Here is a 21,775-nt window from a genome sequence, read left to right as displayed (position 1 = left end):
ATCATTATTTCCTTCCACAAACTTTTTGTATTTTGTTCTTCACCTAGGACAATATATTCATAAACACTCATATATAAAACATATAATGGCACCTACCACAAATTTGGGTGCACACCTTTTGTTCAGCATTCAACTATTTCTACTGAAATTCTACAGTCACTGAGTTGCTTCATAAGCATTTAGTATTGCTTTTATACTTTGGTTCAATTTACAAGACAGACATCCAGCTGTCTTGCACCTTACACAGTAGAAGTGGACAATCCTTTGGATACAAGTAATCCATTTATTCTAACTGTATCGCCTGTGTCTTCTACTCCAAACAGCATATGTGAAATTAAGAAAATAATTCTGTGAAGTGACAGAAATATTAACATGCTCTCAGAAGAATTTAGAACATCAGCATATTCAAAAGAAATATTGCAAAAGACAGACTACACAACCAATAGAGAAAAAAAAGAAAAGTCACTGTTTGCATTAGTAGGATTGTAATGTTTTCTAGGGTAACTGCAAATATATTTTGGTTTCTTGCTCACACAAGCCCACTGGAGAAAAAAATTAAAATAGGTATTATCCTAAAGTTTGTTACTTAGACTCTGCTCCATGCTCTTGCTGCAAGTCAGGACATGGCAAAGTTTATCTCCTGAAAAGCTGTTAGACTTGTAAGTCTCAGAGTGACTGGAAAAAGTGATTCACATAAATTGAGAAGAAAAGGAGTTCTGTGTTCACTTAGAAGCAGAAGTAATATGTTCTAGTGGTATATTTTTTTAAAAAAGTAAATGTTAAGCTTTAATCCCATTTAATACTTTGGGGAAGGGAGAAAAAAAAAAAAAAAAAAAAGATGAGTCACATCCCAGTCAAAGACTCACTTCCCCAGTGCCTTCGACAAACAAACAAAAATCCTACAGCAGCAACTGCAGTCAAATCTATACTGGAAGCTCCCAGCCCACAAGCACAGCACTTGTCACCAGCACTCTCATAGGAATCTAAGCTACAAGCAGATGTCATTAACAGGCATTTCTGCCTACTCAGCAGCATGATACCCGGCCCTCCCAACTACAGCAGAAGCATCTGTGTTGACTTCTTGGGTTGTTCTGCAACTAATGCTAAGAGGAAGAACTTAAAAAAATGATAATAATTTAAAAAAATCCTCTCATCCCTTTTGAGGTTTTCCTGCACCAGGGCCAAGTGTGCCATGTTTTATGCACTTGGAACGACTTTGGGGAGTGAACCTGATTTCGCCTTCCTAGTAGAATTTTCAGAGTTTTACAGAACTTCCCCTGGCCCCCAACCAGGGGACAAGCTCTGAAGAGCTTTAATTCACACGAGATGGCCAGCCTTTGAGGGCAGTCACGCTGAATTCCATGACAAGCACCTTGCAGAGAACAAAAATCAGAGATGGTAGCAGAAGAAATGGAGTATGTGTAACTCACAGCCCATTTATTCTCCTGTAGAAAGCAGGAGAAAAGACCACACTAGCTATTCATCATCTCTTACACACAATGATCCCAATAGTTCTGAAGTGTTAATGGAAGCTGTGCAGCTATATGTCTAAAGAAATTTTAGTCGCAAATATGTACAAGTCCTGTTTTTTTACCTGAGTCCTCATATCCAAGCACACACTCCATGACAAAGCCTCTTACTACATATGCTTTTGTCTCAGATTTTCTTTACCTGTGATTACTAGGGCGGTGCCCCATCATTATGTTCTCACCTCGAGATTTTTAATTGCAATTTGTAAATCATTAAATAAAAAGCTCTGTGAAGCTGTGACATTAAGGAAGGGAGAACAAAGAAATGCGCTGTCATGGATTTCTTTTCCACACAATATTAGAGAGGCCTGAACCAAGGCAGTTAAAACAGTGTATCCTGAGACCATTTAAATAATCTCTTATAACTTCTTAACCAACACAAAGTCTTGCTACAACATCTATGTTCAATTACTTAATGCATTGTTTACCAACTATCCATTTAAAGATTGGATCCAATCTGGAGTCAAATGGGAAGTACATCCTCCAAACACTTTCTTTCTCAGAGTTGAAGAGGAGGGTTAACACCTGCACACATGCATCTGGGACTAGCAATACGCCATTTACCACTTCCTGTCAGCTTATGTTCCTTAATGTCCCTGGTGTAAGAACCTGGCTCTGCTCTAGTGAGGTCCTCTTCAATTGTAAGCTTACAGCCAAGGCTAAGACACCCCTCTCCCCTCCAACCTTTAGCTGTCCACTCAACTGGGAAGAGATCCCAGTTTGAGAAGAGATCCATTGATTATTAAACACTAGGTTTTTGGCACCGGTGCAACTTCACTAATGCAGCAGCAGCACAAAGCCTTTATGAAAATGAAGGGATTGACAGTCTAGAGGGAGTCACCTGACTGTCACGACCCTTGTGCCCAAAAGCCAAAGGTACAGATAAGTCCCTGAGATCAGAGAACAACCTTTTTTTTTTTTTAATTCATCCAAAAGAGCCCATTTTCAAACTGGAATGAGTCAGTTATTGTCTCTCTTCCAAACAGTGGTCTCAAAATTGTGCATTATAAACCAGGACCCATTTTTGAGCTCTGGAAGCACAAGTTTGGATCTATTCCCTTTGTTTATTCACAGTTGCACTTTTTCTTTAAAGAAATGAGATTCCTACTGCTGCAGCTTTGTGGCAGTGGGTGGGCCAGAGCTCCACACCTTGTCTCCAGCCAAGCGTGGGAGTCTATACGGAAAATGCTGACCCAAACTTAATGATGTTATGAATGGCACAGTGTAACATTATTATTATAGTCTTCCCCTTCCTGCACTGAATTGCTTGCTAAGAGCAGTTAAACTCCAGCTGCTTTTCAAATCTCAAATCTAAATGTTTGGCAGCTTTCCATGTCCTTCACTGCCACAAATAAAACATTTAACCCTTACAAAATCTACTAATAAAGTTTTATACAGCTCTCATCTTTTCTTTCCATAAGGGGTGGTGGAACTAACCCTAAGAAAGGTCACTGCCACCCAAGAGCGGCACCACTAAAGAGTCAGTGTCACAGCTTCTCCAGTCATCATCTGCCATCGCCTTCCATTTCTCCCTCGTTAAGTGGGTGTTATCTGAGCCCACAGAGAAAGCACACTTTAACCTTGGGACAACCGCTGCCATTTAAACTCAATCAAAGCAGTCTGAACCTGCATATGCTACATGTTACTTCAAAGGACATCTGGAGGAACTGGACAGCACAAATATTCAGGGCAGGACCCACAACCAGCCACAGGTAAAAAGCCTGGCAGTATTCAAGTCAGGAGAGAAACATTTATTCATTTCAGCTGGAGTCAGGATGCTTCCTCATATAAATATTAGCTAACAAAAGATTTCTCAGTGACCTAAAAGCCTAGAATTTCCTATTCGATCATGTTTAGGGACAAGTCCAGGTAATCTTCACAGTCCCAGTGCAACCTCTCACACATTTCAGTTTGCTCTCAAAAATATTTATCTTTACTCATCAGCTGCAACAAATTTCCCCTGTAAAGTATGGAGCTCTTAAAAAGAAAATAAAGGGGAAAGGGGAATAGAATGGAGAGACACAGTCTGAAAATACTGCGCCAGCACAAGTCACTGCTGCTCATCACTCCCAGCCCCTAGATGTAACTGCAGAGATGGGCAAGGATGAACAGCTACCTCATTCACAGCACCACTGAATCCAGAGCAGTCTGCCTGCCTACAGGCTTTTTTTTTTTTTTTTTTTTTTTTTTTCCATTTTCAGTTGCTAATGTACAAGCATGAGTTGCAACAAACCTCTCTTGGGCTGAAAAGAAAAGGCAGGAAAAAAAGCTCAGTACTGAGACAACAGCCCACTGCGTTCACAGGCTTGCCTGCCATGCCCCAGGGCTCAGGACAGCATGGAGCAAGGTGGTTGTGGAAGTATCTGAACTCAACCTCTGCCATTGCTCCAGGGAAGGACTGCAGTAATCTTACAGCTACAAATTGGCAAATTAACATTCAGCAAGAAATCAGGGACACTTTTTAGCCAGTAATGGGAAAGATGAGGAACACTTCTAGGAAAACAAGATAAACACTAAACCAGCCAGACTAATATAAGGATTGTAGAGAAGAGTCTACATTGAGTCTTCTGTGATTTTCATCTACAGCTTATCATACCCATGGGAATATAGTAATACTAAAGTGTGATTTAGAGCTACTATTTAAAATACATTTCATTAAAAAAAAAAGAAAAAGACATACCTTGCACGCTGAAATCGACTGCAGATCACTGAAAGCCTTAGGGGTCATTTCTCAACAGAAGTGTAAAATGTACATTTCTTTAATACACCAGGTATCTTGAGAGTCAAACACATATAATCCAATCTGATAATTTGACAGAAAACTCAAAATAGAGTTTGTGTATCTAGAAATTGCCCCACTGTTGTTTTCAGGAAAAGATTCCTCCTTTGAGGAACACCTATGCTGTTGCACTACAGCTCACATAACACTCAACAGCTTTAATCAGAATAGGAGCTTATTTCAGGTAGGTGCAAATTCACATAAGTCCATTGAACTTAACCACTAAGGTTCTTCCAAAAATTTGTCCCAACTATGGCCCTGGAGAAGTGACAAATGGGCCCCTGGAAACAAAGAGAGCATGCTTCATCCACACCAGCAACTGCCCCATCTCCTTGGCAATACGGGAGCATCTTGCAAAGCAGTCGCTGTCCAGGGACTCTCAGGTATAGCGCAGCTTTGCGACAGACGCACTGAGCTAGCAGACCTTGCAGGGAAGCAGCGGGGATTTCCTTCCAGCTCTGTGCGAGTTTTCCTTGTCATTGTTTTCAGCCTATTTCCTGAATAGTCACTCTTGTATTTAGTCAAGCCAAACCATGCTTATAGTATTTTCATAGACTGTTTTTCCCAGCCCGCTGATAATTCCTAATGCTTTTCTCCATGGTGACAATCTTTCTGGTAATTAGTGATAATTATCCACCAAATTTTTCCTACTTAGTGATATTAGAGAGAGACTACATGTGCTGTGTGCCTGCTCTGCAAGCCTACAGCTGCTTTACTTTGCTACCATGTCCCTTTTCAAGCCCACATTAAGTCTGCCTCACCAGAAATGCCCACAAACCACATTTATTTCTAACAGCTTTAAGTACAAGTTTCCCTTTTTAATTAAAGCCTACCTTCCTCTGTTAAAAGGTCTGCTGGAGGCTTTTTATTTATTTATTTATATTTCTTACTCTAATATTAAAGGTGTGTTTAAAGTTTCCATTAACCATTTACAGCAGTGACAATATTACCAGGCATCTTTAATATTCGCACACTATGGCATCAGACCAAAAGTAGTTTATGGGACTTTAGCACTAAATACCACAGATCTTTCAGACACAAGGTTAAAATAATTTACAGTTATAATATTCACAAAACATAGACGTTAGTACAATTATCAGAGATCAGAGGTCTTCTGCTGGCTTAATTTATATGTAAAACATTAGATGAAAGCTTTGCTAAACTTACACTCCCAATACCAGAGGCCTATTTCACAAGGTACTGCACCTCCTGGATGTTAAAAGTGCTTAGTTTACAGTATGTAATTCTGAGATACAATCATCTCAAAATCACTAGCTTAGATCTTCAAGCAATTTTAAAGTAAATCCCAAAGAAGTTACTTATCCAAATTAATGATATCACTTTATATCCAAGTTAATGATACCTATGACACCATTCCATAACCAGCAGAGGTATACACAAAGAGTTTGCTCACTTTTGGATTACAGAAGTGCCACCACTTTATAGTAAACATCACAAAATACAGGGAAAACACTGTGGTATTAAACAGCATCATATGGGCGCCAGGGAGGCCAGATGAAATGTACAGGTTATCCCCAGCACATTACTACTTTTGGAATACAGCCGGGCTGACACGGATGCCTGTTAGCCCCAAAGGGCAAAGCAGGCACAAGTCACCACATGAAGCACATCCATGCCAGGACTCACGAGGACGTATGTTGGGCCCCTCCATGTATTTGGAAGAAACAATCTTCCATCTGCAGCCAGCTGCTGGCAGAAACATGCTTTCAAGCACCAATCAGTTGGAGGAGACCATGTAACTGGTGGGTATAGTAAGCTTTATACTGTGTTTCCAAACAAAAATATGTTTTTAACTTGTCTTTTTTTCAGACAAGGATCTGCTAACAGCTTAGTCCTATCATTCTTCACTCTCACAAACAGCTGAGCTTCAGCTGGGGTCTTTCCCTGTTAGGCTACTGCAACAGTTCCAAAATCGGCAGTTTTGGTGAAAGCTTAGTCAGGCTCTAACACGGTTAGTGCTGCCAAATCAGGATCACCCATTGCAAAGTTGTTGGCTTTTTCCTTTTAATTTACCAGCATCATTTTCAACTAACGCTTCATACACAAGACTGACTTGCACAGGAACTGTATGAATTTTGTGTCTACCATGATTTTTTTTTTCAATGAACTCAATGCATAAAACGCTTATTAATCAGAGGCAGAGCCACTGCTAAGAGAAAGCGACCAAGTGAAGGGAAGTGAAAAGCAAGGAAGAAAGAGGCAGACCAATGTGCATAACTTAAATATTGCTGCATCACAGACTGTTTTCTTTTCAAATAGAAAACTGTAGGATACAGCAGCAGCAGGACACAAGCAGCTCAGATTTTCTCTGGGCAGCTACATTTACTGCTTAGCAGCAGACTTCAATGATACTCTGATGATTCAACACAATTACTTAATATATGCTATGACTAATTATGAACAGTTGAACCTCAAGCAGCACATCAGAGCTAACTTGTAGTTTACAGAAACAGAAGTGGGGACACAGCAACTGGACCTTTCAAGTGATGACAAAATGCTGTTTCCAGAGACTTCCTTTGGCTCCCTTGACTGTTGTTACCTTACAGCTACAAGAGGCTTCTAAAAGCCAAAAAAACACCTTTGGGTCAACTGCTCTGCATGTACATAAGTGAGCAGCCTATCTCCTGCTGGAGGTGCCTCCAAAGAACCAGCTGACCTCCAAGCGCACACGAGCAAGGCATTAGCAAGACACTGCTTTGCTCCAAATTACATAACCTGCACTCAAAATGGCTGTCGTATGCCTGCCATAGGGCTATTAACCTTTATTTCCATAAAGCAAAGAAAATAAATCCTTAGCCAAGTAAGAGTAAATGGATTTTATTCTTATCTTTATTATGTTTCCATAATAAGCATTTTTATAAGAACTATTTTGAAAAAAAAAACACACTAAAAATTAAACTGTATAAACTGCCTAAAAATCTACACATAAGTAGAACCTGCAGCAGGAAAGCAGAGGATTCCCTTTGTCCTATACAAATGTATTTTCATTGATCCCATGCTAGTTCTTCTCCCTCGAGGGCTATTGTCCAGGCAGCAGAGGAAGCATAACCATCAGAACCATCCCAGACCGCCGTTGTAACGGCACAGAAAGGGCAAATCTCCAGTCTGCTTTGTTAGATCCTCTCTATCAGGGCAAAACACTGACAGCCAAAGAGGTGGCAGCCTATTCTTGGATGCATTTGTGTATGTGCTGACACTACCAACTACATTACCAGTTGTCCATAAGTTGTCCAAATATTACTCCAAGTATTGTACAGAGATCGTTGTACTGACTCTTTTCACGTTCACCACATAGTTGTCACATAACGGTCTTCCTCAGCTACTCTCAAAAACTTGATCCAAACCAGTTACCTGTCAAGTCGAAATCAATCATCTTTTCAATTTTGTTAGTAACGGAGGTCCAGGATAATCCAGTTAAAGAGAAAACGTGCATACTTTTCCAGCTTCCAGACCTACGTTACCCCAGGCAGAAGCACTTTGCATTTTGTTGCACATGATCACCCAGTACTTCGTTACTCTGTTCTGTCTTTCCCCTTCCGTCAGGACAGGAGCAGAGCTGGCCAACGCCAGTTTGCTATGCAGACAGAGGGCAGCTTTGAGGGGAGCACTGGCTAGCCTGTGTTTTACTCCTCTGCAACTTTAGAGCAGCAGGAGACACCCCCCTCCTAGCAATCAAACACTAAATGTAGTATGAGTTCATGAGTTATCTACACTCGCTAATGAAATAAGAAAACAGAACATCAATTAGTTTCACTTAAAGAAATCTGGAACCTGCCTTCATCTGCTGACTCTCCAGCAGGCATTTACGAGGGGCATGGGAGGGAGAACTGATATACTTCTATCCTTGTTTTAGGTGAAGTAAGTTGGGGAAGAAGGATATCATTAAAGTATACCAAAACTACATTAGAACACCAAAATACAGGTTGAGAAGAAAGGAAAAAGAAAAAAAGGATTTTAGTACAGTAGCTAGGGTACCAACAGCCCAGCACAGTCATTTCTAATACTACACACACATTCCCCAGCTCTTCGTGCTTCTGCCCGAACAATGCTTTGTCACAACTCATGTCCTTAAAACCTACTGTATGAGACTTGAAAATAGATCTTGGGATGCTGTCCTGAGTCAGTCTATCAGCTGGAATCTACTGGATGAAACCAAGTGACCCCCCCCCAGCACATTACAGTACTGCTTTGAGGCATACTGTACTACACGCTCTTCCCTTTCGTCAAAAAAATAAAACAAAAACACAAAACCCACACCCCACTGGCCCAAACAAATCTTACTTGGAAACACTGCCAAGGGCTGCCTACTTTAACGGAAATCATGCCAAGCACAGGTGAAAAAGCAATCTCCCAGTTTCTGCATCCTAAAATTACACTACTGTCAAGCTGGAGCAGAAGATTTTTGTTTTTGTTTCCCCCCACGCTGAATGAAAAGAACAAACCTCTTTAATTAATGGTTCGCAAAGTTACTCCAAGCCATTATTTTACCAGTTAGAGCATTTCCAGCTATTCCCTCAGTGGCACGTGCTGATTTTTAGGTCATTTAAAAGATTAAAGCTGTATACAAGAGATTTTTCCCCTCCACTGGTTATCGTGGTCAGAAAGCCAGGGCAGGCGAAGGGTCACAGTGAAGGTCACACGAAGCCCCAAATCGCTCTGCTATTACAGCTGCACTGACAAGCGTGTGGCAGTTTAATTAGAGCAGAACAACGAAGAGATCCCCCCAGCAAGCAGGCTACCAGCTTATTTCCCAAAGAATACAGTAACCTGGAATCTTACTGCTAATTGAAACCCTGAAAAACATATTTAAAAAAGACTTATAACATCAAGAGAACAAGCATCTATGTTAGTACTACTTCAAAACCTGGAATCTGAAAATATGTAGGGTTCCAATGGTGACTTTCATCTCTGATTTTCAGCATTCTCTCCACTTTTTAAGGCTGAATATCTAGGCAGCAGCCATTACAGGAAGAGAAATGCTGTTAACATCTTTCCTCTGAACATATTGCTGCTCAACAACAATAGAGAAATCATGAGCAGATGCCTGCTTGAATACATGCAAACGTATTTTTGCAACAATTTGTCTTCCTTGGAATGAATTTTTTTCAATTATGTTTCAAATGGCTACAAATGACGTGCTACTTCCTTATTGCAAAAATATTAAATTCTGATAATTATTTAAAAAACAGGAAATTATCAGTATATTAAAAAGAACTTCAGTGAAGATAAAGAGGTGGGAAGAAGACAGCTGCCATCTGCAGCCATCTGCAATGTGCTGCAGCAGCGTGCATCTATCGCACGGTCGTCACCGCAGTTGGGTTTCCTGTGACGGACAAAAGCTGGGTGACTTCTGTGCCCACCTACCCCATCAGCTCTCCCAGGGCTGCCGAGTTAAAAGCAGGAAGGAAGGAAGGAAGGAAAGGGAAAAAAAAAGAAAGGAGAAGAACTAATAATAATAAACCACAGAGACCCCTTTAATTCTTTCAGAACATTAGAGAATAAAAATTCACACTAAATTTGATGGGTTCAGTTCTGTCAAGACATAGGCTCCTCATTGCTTTGCTTTCAGAAACAGAGCATTCTCGATCTGTAAACAGCGGTTTTTACCTATGTAGCATATTTAGCAACTCATTTTCCGTCACACTACTCACTTTCAGAGGGCAAATCCTTAGCTTTGTCTTGGTGTGCCTCTGTTGTATAATGCTAGAAAAGCAGCAATAAAACAAAAAAAGAAAACACTTTCTATACACTGCTGTGGTGACTATGTCTGAGTCAAAAGGGGCCTACAATCCATGGCTAAGAAATCTGCTCTGCAAGAATCTTAGTGCTCAAAGGCTCTCCTAGAAACAAAGCCTTGCCATGGGATCCCTAGTGAGGAGGAACGGGGGAGAAGCATCTTTATCCCCAGGGTTACTCTACAGCACTGCGTGCCACATATCTGCTGCCTGCCCCCCAAAATTAGCACATCTCACAGTGCTGATAAGCACACTGGTCTCAGTGCTTTCAGGCTGAATGAGAATGTGCAAAGGCACCTGTTCTCCAACAAACTTCCCACACAACACATGGGAGCAAAAAGTGACAGGCGATACCAAGCCCATAGCTGTTCCTGCAGGGGAAGCCGTTCCTGCTTTTAAAAAGCACTCAATCTTATTCAATTTTAATGTCTTGTATTTTGTGACCGATTTGATGTGTTATCTGGTCCACCGAGCACCCTCCCACGCGCCATCTCCCCCCTCTGGCTACTTTTAGATTGCATTGATTGTTAATACCAGCGCTCAGACAATCATCATTTTGAAAAGACTTCATAATTTTGAAGTCTTCCTTCTTTGGCTGCAGGGGAGTTCTTTTGTATCATTTCATTTACAGATTATCAGTGTGTTCAAGAGGGAAGGACTGAAAGCAACAATACACAAAGGACTATTCAGCATCTTAGCTATAAATCCTACCGGGAAAGAGAAATACAGTCATGACTTTGGGAATAGTCTTCCTTCACTGATAATGTTAAGGATAGTTCTTATGAAAACCTGGAGAAACCAAACAAATACACTACTGTGCATTTATAGCAAAAAGTGTCAGCCAGTGGGGTCAAGTCTAACAACCAGCATAATGGCCAACCATGGTGAGAGCACTGGCTCCTAAGAATAACCACTTCCTAAGAATTAACAAATACATGCATAGACACATCCTGTGCTTTCCAGAGTCTCTTCCCCCTCTGTTCAAATACTTTAATTGCAAGGCACCAGAAAGCTGACGCATGAATCTACAATATTACCATGTCTAAGGATATGGAGAGATGACTGCAAGCGATTAAGTTACTACAAGCACAAGGCAGTAATGGTCAAGGCAACCTGATCTGCTACAGTCTTATATTTGCAATGACTGAAGATCAACTTCCATGTGAATCTGTTCTAATCAGAGTGCTTGCAATTGCACAGATAAATGCCCAATGACTGAAATACTCAGCTATCCACGAGGTTTGGACTGATAGAGCTTTAGAAAAAGCAGACCAAGTTCTAGGTCTTCTTTGAAAAATACAGACTGTGTCAGGGCAGGTTGGTTAGTTTTTGCCCTGGGAGTATGGTAAACTTTGTAAACTTTAACCTTGGTTACAGACATCTTTTAAAAGCTTAACTAGAGCACGAAGGTTGCTAGGGTCACTAGTGACTTCGAAAGAACAAATTCATGACCAATTCCTCAGATGAGAGGCAACAGAAAAGGATGGAAAACTGAGAGACTTCTGCAGATGTTTAGGCACAGATGTTCCCTTTCCCCAAGATTAAAAACTCAAACAAAAGCCCAGCAGGACAAATAATTGTCTCTCTCAAATCCACATACTCTGTGCCAGCCTTCTCCGGCACAAGTACTGGCAATGTGTAGGGCTGCTAGATGCTCACCCTCCCCCCCCCAAAAAAAAAAAAAAAGTAAGAATAGGTAAGAGCTTTCTTACCCAGATAAAACTTCCCCCACTGAAAACTTGTAAGAAACTCTGCTGCCATAAGAAAGAGAAGGCAGCACTGTGCATGGTTAGCACAAACAGAAGGAGCCAACACATGGCCACAAAGGGCAGGGGGAAGAAAGAAATAAACACAGAAAAAAACCCAAAGACACTACAGTGCAAGAGGAGTCAAAAAGTTTATCAGTATGGGACTAATGGATGCTCATATCTCTGCGAAAGACTTGAACTGTTCTAGCTCCCTTGCCTTTTTAGAAAGGGGAATAGTGTAAAGTCTACTGCTGTCTCTCTGCCCCAAGAGAGAAAGAAACATATTTGTAAGTTGGCAGTCATGTACAAAGTACTGCCCCTCTGCAAACAAAATTCAATAAATCCTTCCAGAAGAATCCTATAGGGAGAGCGTGCCAGCATGCACAAGAGTGCATGAGAGAGCGAGCCTGTGAGAACTACATTAGCCATACAAAAAAGACTAGATATTTCCTTGTAGGCAGAGCTAGATAGATGTGGTGTATAGGTTATCCGATTTGACACAAGTTTTTCTTGATAAAGGCTAAGCAAGAAAAAAATAACTGATAACACAAGACAATAAAACACATGAAGGTTTTTTTTTTGGATCCAACCTCAGAAAAATAGTTTCCCACTTTATATCCTTGGAGACAAAGTTACTCACATGGTGCTGATAACTCAAACTTTTTAAAAATACGTTCTTTAGTACATATTATATAACATCATGTCACGTTAGACATTTTTCTCCTTAATGTATAAAAGCACACATATAAAGATACAGTTTCTTTCACCGTTTACATAATCAGAACATCCTCCTACTTTTCCAGGGAAGTACTGCTCATTTATTTTCCTGCTTGTGCATTATTTGAGCATGGCTACCAGATGATTGATCAACCAAACCAGTCACCTATGACAGCTGTTCTGGTGCCATGAAAATACAGGAGAGATGAAAACGGATCAAAAAGAAGTGGCAATTAACAATTACTCAGGAGATCTCCTTGCAGTGACTCTTCCAGGACACAGAAGCTGCTGAGCTAGCTAATGACAGCACTTAAATTCATAATTGGTTACCACCCTGTCAACCTGTCTCAACAGGCCAAAGTTAGATAATTCAATAGAAAGTATCAAAATCACTTGTGTCTGCTATAGGAACTCCAGGTGTACTAAATGTCATTCTTCTCCTTCCAAAAGCCACTCATCACTTTTGTGCAAGTGTTCTGAGAAGAAATTAAAGGAATGAGAGCATCTTAAAGGCTCAATCTTGAATGCTCTTCCAGCTGATCCACATCAATGCCGATCACTCATTGCATGACCACCACTACTGCTCTCTGCAACCCAGGAGGAGCTGCTGCCTGCTTTGCTCAACCATCCCCCATGCTAATACTAACGACTGAAGAGATTTTTCTTTTTCTCCCCAAAAGCCAGTTACAATATAATTCTGTATCCTATCAGCTAGCTACCAAATAGCAAATAAAAACTTCTGCAACCAGCTCTGACAAGTAAATCTCTCTTAGAAGTAAGGCAGCGATTCAACCCCAGATCAAATCCAGGGCAGTTGCAAGAGGGGCAGAGATGGGGTGTGTGTTTGGGGGGGAGGGGGACAGGGGGAGGGGGTCCCTGTTCCACCAGACATCTTGCAAGCCAGTGCTCTTGATAGGCAAGAATGCACAGTAGAAGGGCTAGATCCCTCTACAAACATCCTCTACAACAAGATGAAGAAACTACTGCAGCTCTTCTCCACCAGTAATCAGAAAAACTAAAGGAAGAAATTTCCACTATGCCTATGTTGTACAAAAGAGAAGACCATGTTCCACCTTCCCGCTCAATATTTCCTACCCTCAAATCATACCCTCAGCAGAAGAAATAGTTAGGATGAAGAGAGGAAAGGAAGGAGGAATAAAGCACTGAGATGACACAAAACAACACATAACCAACTGCCTGGCAAGGTCACCTGTAGAAAGACACATAACCACATGTTTCCAACTGTTATCATCTATCACGTAAGGTTTTGATTTTTTTCTTAACCCAGTTCAGTTTCCATTGAAGGTTTACAATCAGTAGCAACACTCAACTGATTGTTTTCAGCAGTGATTTCCATTCCAGTAAATAAATACATCTTCTGCATCTCAATAAGAGAGATTTTTTTAAAAAAAAGAAAAAAAAAGACTTAATTTTTACAAAAATGTAAACCTTCCACAAGAACCCTGACATCACCCACTTTTCCTCTTCATGCAGTGCTCAGCTCTCATTGGAAACTATCAGACAGAATGGCTTCCATCTCATGCAAGGGTGTGTGCATGCAGGGAAGGGGGGATTTGGAATGACAAAGCACAGGAAAAACACCCTAAAACCTTGCAAACTAACAGCTCATCCTAGGGTTGTGTAAAGCAACTTGCAGCTTCAAGCAAATGTGGTTGAGAGGTTGAAACATGACAGTATCTAAAAAGATCACCTTCAACTACTGTGACTCACTCAGTTGGACTGAAATCTGCCAATCAGCATGTTTTTAAACAGCACTTGGAATCCGTTATGGATATAATGCTCTGTTTGGGGTGGGGAGCTTTCCTTTTAAGCTGTTCTTAAAAGTTAGGAAATAAAGACAGGGTTGTGTGTGCTTGCAAGAACTGGTTTTTTTGGCTAAGCAGACCAGCATGGATCGATTCCAGTTCTGTTATCCCACAGTCAGGGCCCAAGAAATTAAAGAGCTGCACCGACTCATTTGATTACCTGCAACAGTTTGTCCATCAAATTTCCTCCTTTGTTATACCAAAAGTGAGGTACCATTGAACCTCTACTTTTCCAGAGAACTAACCTACATTTTCCAGAAGTCCTCATCTTAAGATTTTTTTCAGTGCTTCAGATACCAAACACTATCCACATATTTTTTTACTACTCCTGGAGAAGTTAAATTGGACACTTCTGGTTTTCAGTTGCGGTCCTGCGAAATACACTCAGATTCACATGTGGGCTCCTTCTAGCAGGGAAGCATCTACCTATCAAGCTAGCTGATTATCTCAACTCCAGAAGAGACAACTACTTGATGCTTCAAAGGAAGGTAAATGAAATCTCAGAGTGAATAACTGTGGAGTAACTGTTCACTATCTGCGGTTTACAACCTTTTATCTAGTCTAAATTTAAACAATCGTTTGAGCTTGTAAAAGTATCTTTTCTGTATCTGTAACATGCAGACTCCTGTTAAGCTAAAGATTTTATATGCAACTATATTGTTTGAGATTTGATTTTGAACTAATCTCCATAGTTATTCTCCTCAGAAATATGCAGCTTTACTACCAGAGTAATAAAGGGTCAAAGGTACTTTGAGATGGTAAGTTAAGCAAACTTATGAAAAGGTAAAAGTAATCACTTTCATGAAAGAAAGCACGCAAGACTATACACTCCTTTTGTTTAGTGTTTTGTTATGCACCCACATCCCTATAAGCTAGGATGGAAGAAGTGATAGGTAAACTATAAAAAAGGAGAGAGGGGAATTCTACATGAAGTATTCGCAGCAAGAATACCTGTGTAGAGAGGAAGGCAGAAAAAAATGCATCCAAAATAAATCCAAAGCTATTCTTAGTGCCTGGGCTAAACAGATTCCTCCACTATTTAAGGCAGAAGTTCTCTGACTTAGAGCACTCATGTGCGGTACCAGTGTGGTCTGGATGCATAGTTACATTCCTGCCAAGTGACCTGGAACACAATGTAGCACTTACTCCAGAATGAGCAGCTATTCAAACTAGCAGATTAAGCTTGAACTGGATCAGAACCTTAAGCCATTGTGGTGGCCTAGCACCTTGGTTCAGTGTATGGAAGCAGATAGCTGGATTTACTGCACTATTGAATTAGTTTCATCTGGATATAACACTTTACTGAAGTCTCAGGGGACAAAACTCATCTCACCAGCTGACAGTAATAAGCAGATACTGATCAACCCTAGCATCTTCCTTATTAAGGTTACATAGCACCAGAACATATAATCACAATATAAGCTGTGGTGTGCATTTTCATCTTCCCTTACCTCTTTCAGTTCCTGTGCAACAGAATTAAGGCGTTCATTTTCAGACTGGGTGTTGGCAAGGACATTTTTCAGCTGCTTCAGTTCTGTCTGCAGCTCCATAACTTTTTTCATGTAGTACTCTTCCTTGGTAGCCGATTCCTGAATCAAGGTTTCCTCTCTGCTCTCTCCATCAGCTGCTACCTTCTTGTGGTTGGTATGGGCCTGTCCAAAAGCCTAGGATAGCAAGCAAGCCTCTTATTAGTAAATGTAGAATTTGGAATAAATAACTTTTCTTAAAAAAGTTGAAATTATTTACCCCCATATTTTTCTGATGCAAAATAATGCAAGCTTTTCCTACACCTATCTCTTTTTCTGAGATTAGATCTTTACAAGGTATACAGGGTTCAATGCAAGACTCTTGAAAGTAACATGCAGCGCCCAAACAGAGGCTTGTGGTACATTGGATATGTAGGCAAAACCTCATATAAACCCCTCTGGGGGAAACAACAAGCTATTGACTTGACAATGCTGTTAAAGACTTTGGTTTTCAACAAGGAGACTGAGATGAACAGACATTTCTGCACGTGCCTATTCTCTGTAGGTGATCAGACTTTCTTCTGCAGAGACCAAATCACTGAAAAAAAGATTTAGCATTAACAGCCTGTTCCACCTCCTAGTCTGTGCGTACACCCTCTCCTCCTGATCCAGCTATTCCAAAGAAACATATTACCACACCCTCATCTGCTCACCGTGGAGATTACTGCCCCCTCAAACCTGCTAACCCATTTCAGTCCAAAGTGAACCAGGTTAGCAGACCTGCTCCTTAACCCAGTTAAGCTAACCTAGGTCACACTGGCTAAAGTAGGTCAGAGCATGCTCACCCAGACAGCTCTGCTGGCTACTCAGAGCAAGGCATCAATGACAAGGGCTTAGAGGCAGGCCTCACACAACTAATTTCTGCAGCAAAGCATACCTCTGTTCAGTCTTGATATTCTAATTGCTTAAATATTTTACCTCTTCCTTTTTATTTCTGGGGGGTTTTCATTTTGTTTTAAACTCTGTCAGGTGATGTTTTTATCCATGTTCTCCAACACACAAGCAAGCAGCTCAGACAGACAACCTAACCCCTAGACTGCGGCATTTAAGAATCTTGTAGCAGTTTTTACTAATAGATGTTATAAAGCAAAGATTTTAACATTTTAAGCAGGCATCTACTTGTAAGAGTCTGCCTGGCAGATGGACTGAAGTCAATGAGATTAATGAATGCTATCCTTAAACCATGCATATGTGCAAAACAATCCAGTCCAAGATGTATTTGGAGCTTTCAGGTGCAACAGCATCTTTCAAGGTGCCAGTGTCCACACAGCAGGTTTTCATAACCAACGTCAATACCATGCATTAAGCCAGCTCAAGGACAGATCAGCATCTCATAAAACTTGTCTATTTGCATTACATTTTCAATAATCATCTTTTGCTAGTTCTTTAAAACTATACTATCAATGCAGGAAAAAAAAATGCTTTGAATACAAGCAGGTCTCAATATTTTATTATGTCTCCATATTAGACCAGGTTCATTACCAGCATAGTAATTATTGAATATACCAGTGCTGAAACAAATGACAGAATCGTTACGTTAAAGGTCTATGTTAAAGGCACCCACATACTGCTGCTATCAGATTGTGCCTGCGTTTCAGATAAGCAAACCAGAGAATCAGGAGACAAATATCCATTGAAGAAATTCTAGTCAGATTCACTGAGATGACCCAAGGGAAATTAATAAGCGTCACATTTCAGACAGAAAGTAAAGCACCATCTGTGCAAGTCCTCGGCAAATCAGTTTCAACAAAGCAGCTTAAAAGCCTAATACCTAAGATCACCATAAACGTTAAAGGGACAGCAAAAAAACCCACCCAAATAAAAACAAAACCAAAACAAAAATACATACAAGCCTCTCCTCAAATATATTACCATTTTTCCATAAAGAATCAGTATCTAAATTTTGGAGACTTAAATTTATTTTAAATCTAGGACAATGAAAAAGGGACTGCGGGCATCCATTTTCTTCCCAGTGGAGTGGCACCGCTTTCTCAGTAGTGGGATGCCAACATTGTGCATATTGTAAATTCAGGATACTCAAAGCCACATCTGATCAGCCATACAGCAGAGTCTCCAAGCATGATTAAATCAAGTAACTTAGTAATTCATTTAAGAAGTTCTTGAGAATAATGACTAGTTAGTTTTAACACTTTAGATGCAGAGGCTAAGCCCTGGGCTTCTTTAAGGACCTAACAACTGAAGAGAGGATTTTGCCATTTTGCAGATGCTACTATTGATAATGAGTATTTGAATGCAATAACTGACATAATGGATAAGACTGGGAAATTTTTAATCCAATATTCTGTCTCCCACAGAGGCTAAAGCCAGAAGCTTCAGAGAAAGGTTAAAAAAAAAAAAAAAACAAAAAAAAAACAAACAAAAAAAAAAACACACACACAATCTCCCAGAGCTGAGGATTGCCATAAGCCTCAAAGCAGCAGGTTTAATGTAAATTTGGAAGATCTATTAACATTTAGTTATCCAAGTGAAATATCCCTTTATATTCACGTCTCGATGCTTTTTTTGGCCATACTATCCTACAGCAATACGTTCTATATTTTAATCATACTCTTACACACCAGTTGTTTTCTTTGTTAGTTTATACTGACATGTTTGCCATGTTTTAATAAAAAAAATTGTATTAGATATCTCAGTTACACTTCTCTATTCACAGGGGAAGGTGAGGTTCAGTAAGCTACCACTACTTATATATTAAAGAGAGTTTCCATGCTCTGAGACAGTCAGAATCCCTTTTGAGAAGCTGCCTTTTATTATAGCTTGTCCTGAATGGCAAAACTAAGCAGATCAAACAGGAACTACAGATACCAGTTCACTTGGACCAACTGCAAAAATAAGCGCTGTCAGTGATTTTAGTTACAGCACTACAACATAAGAGACAGGCAAATCCTAGATTCAGGCAAAGGGCTCAGGCATCGTCCCTACCAAAGACGGCCATGGCTATTTCTGCACAGCAATGTGGTTATTCACTCTCAACCAGTAAGCTTCAATTCTAGCAAAATCTAACATTAGATTGATAATATTGCTGTCCAGGGTCAGAAAGCTATTGAATAGAGAACTGTGAGCAAAGGGACTCTCATACTCCACCCCTTCATAACAGGCACCTGGTCAACAGAACAGGCAGCCTGGAATGACTGACTCCATCTGTATGTATTTATAAGGGAGCACTTTAAAAGTACCTCCATTTTTAACCATGCTTCATTATTTCATTATTTTTCTTGCCTTTACTTAAAAAAAAAAATCCATATATTCCTCTTAAAAGCTATTTACATAACCATAACAGGCTATGTAGAACAGGAAATACAACTTTAACAAAATTGTCCAAAATTACAGGGCAATGCAATTATCTTCCATGGCTACAATCTAGGTCTGTTTTAAATCAAGCTGTTATAAGGAAAAATGAATTTTTACTAATGTACATGAAACCTATAAACCTTCATGCACCTAAGAAAGTCAGTATCGGCCTGTTCACTTTCTTTCTGTTGTAACGTCACAGAAAACACAGAAATAGAATTCACAGTTAAGTTACTTTGCTTTTAATCCTCTTCTGAAGCCTTTATTTCTGCCTACTATACTATCACAATAGAAGAAAATAGAACATTGTAAATCAGAGCACTGGTTTTGCAGAGAACAAGGGAGCGATGTTGGGCTACTTGGCATCTTTGTAGTCTGCGCTGCACTGAGTTTTGTTGCGTAATTCTGTTTTGGGCTGAGGTGGTGCAAGACCTTCTCCTGGCAAATCCTTGCCAGCTCCTATCAGGGAACTACAGGACTGACACTAGAGGACAGTGAGCAGCTGTGACAGTCACTCTCCCATTGAGTTAAAAAGCCCAGTTAACTGTGAAGGATACCCTAGATATCCTCTTCCTTACACTACCTAGAAAGAGGAGTCAACTACAGAGACATCTTTGCAGAAGAAATGTTCAAACGCAGTTAAAACGCAGCCTTGCTCCTACAGCTCTGAACGGATGGTTGCTGTTCCCCTATTAAAACCTGGATCAGAATGTGTATGTGCAAGAAGGATGTCCTGAAGTTGCCTGAACTTTATCTTCTTAGTGTATATACTGCAGACTTTACAAAATAATTCTTAGTTTCGACACAATTCATTTACACAGACTTTACTGTATGCTAGTACTGCAAAGTATTAAATTCTACTGAAGAGTAACCTCAAAGAGTTACCGCAATACACTGATATTAAAGGACAACTGAAGTTCCTCATACTTGTTTTCCTTTCAGGTTTCCCAGGGTCAGGTCAACAGTTTAAAATACAGAAATATTTAAAATTAATCAAAGAGCCCATGAACCAAAACATTCTCTAGCTAGTCATTCAACCAGATATGATCATCAGTACATCTACAAAGCAATTTACACTGCTGGACAGAGGTACAATTTACTTTTATCTCTTCCTTATGGCAGGGTCTGCTTTTTTAGCTGACTAGGATTTTACTTCCTCTCTTCCTCTCTCGCATGCCTTACAGATTTTTTAAAAAGCATCTACTTGTGAAACAGAGGCTGTAGCCTCCATAAGTATGTTTCTCTTTTCAGTCTACCTTTCCATCCTGCTGAAGTACGCAGTGAAGCAGTAATGCCCAATTTATGGGATGAGGTCTGCTCATGTGGCCTTAACTTTGCAAAGATACGGCTTTAAACTGATGACAAAGTAGAACTATACAATCTAGTTTGCTTCCAACAAGCTGGGTATGCCCTGAAAGGGTCCAGATCAAGTTCTGCTGCAGACTAAAACATTTTTTCCCCTATTTCAAATGGTAATGTGAACAAACTAAGTTAGTAAGCTTTTTCCTGGAAACAATGACAATGCAGAAAGCTGCTGATTAACTGAAATACAGACAAAGTTTATCTCGTCAGACTGCTGTCACCTATCAGTCACATAAGTATACGTGATCCTTCAGCCCCAGAGAATTGTTTAGGAAATGCTGCCAAAGGCTAATTATGGCGCCACTGAAGCCAATGAGAATTTTAACCCAGCTGATGAAGGTTCACCAAAATAAGTATTATCAACTGAAATGCCCTTGAATCAAATTTCATGTTGCAATATTACTTGCATCAGTGGACTCAAAAGAATTAGTATAGTACATAATCACTAACACACTCTTAAGGAGTCTAGAAAAATCTAATTGTGTTAAGGAGCTTTCTGTAAATTTAATCTTCAGCAAATGATGCCTTAATCTCAAGAATTCAAAACTCTCCATAATAATTAAGAGTGGAAAAAGAAATTTGGATAGGAAGGGAGGAGGAAGACTCATGTAGAAACTGGGATGTTATGCAAAACTGCCAAATCAAATCATTTCAAAGCCTTGGATCAAACTCCATTTAAATTGGGTTTAAAGTACCAATTTCCAAAAGACAGACTGGATAAAAGGCAAAGTTTCACCTAGGTTTGATGAATACAGAGCTTCAGCTGTATATTTTACATGAAGAACTCAATCAACTCTCTTGGAGACGAGGAGATATTTTTCCATGTAATCCATAGTAGTGAAATATTAAGAGACTTCACATAAAATAGCACACTTCAGGAAAGTAGTTCTTTGAAGATCAGAAATACTTGTTAATATTTTAGGTACTTTTTAATGATCTTGTTAAGATTTTAAACCTAATCTTTTAGAAGAAAAGGTTTGGCCTTCGCATTCACTGATCTTAAGAAATGTGAAGAATCTCTGAAAGAAGCTAGTTTGAAAGTTTAAAACATTGTTCTCCTCTTAAAATGCCCAGTGTGATACAGGAGATGCATGAATTGACCTTAGTCATGCTCAAATCCCAGCAAAGCCCCAGCCCTCATGGAATTTCAGAACAGAGATGTTCTGTTTGCCTCCCTCTTAGATTTGTCATTCCAGACATCTATTAGTCAGAAACAGAAG

At 40.0% G+C, this 21,775-nt stretch overlaps 1 protein-coding gene across 7 annotated transcripts in view; it reads right to left on the bottom strand.

Annotated features, from left to right (window-relative positions):
- BICD2 (BICD cargo adaptor 2) overlaps nt 1-21,775 on the bottom strand; it is a 96,101-nt gene that overhangs the window by 29,632 nt on the left and 44,694 nt on the right. For all 7 annotated transcript variants that reach the window (XM_062585204.1, XM_062585200.1, XM_062585199.1 and 4 more), the window contains exon 2: nt 15,807-16,019. In XM_062585204.1, coding sequence (XP_062441188.1) covers nt 15,807-16,019 — 213 coding nt within the window. The remainder of the gene's footprint in view (nt 1-15,806; nt 16,020-21,775) is intronic.

The sequence above is a fragment of the Rhea pennata genome, chromosome 12 (assembly GCF_028389875.1).
Source record: "Rhea pennata isolate bPtePen1 chromosome 12, bPtePen1.pri, whole genome shotgun sequence".
Taxonomy (NCBI): Eukaryota; Metazoa; Chordata; class Aves; order Rheiformes; family Rheidae; genus Rhea; species Rhea pennata.
This window is presented reverse-complemented; position numbering and strand designations above follow the sequence as displayed.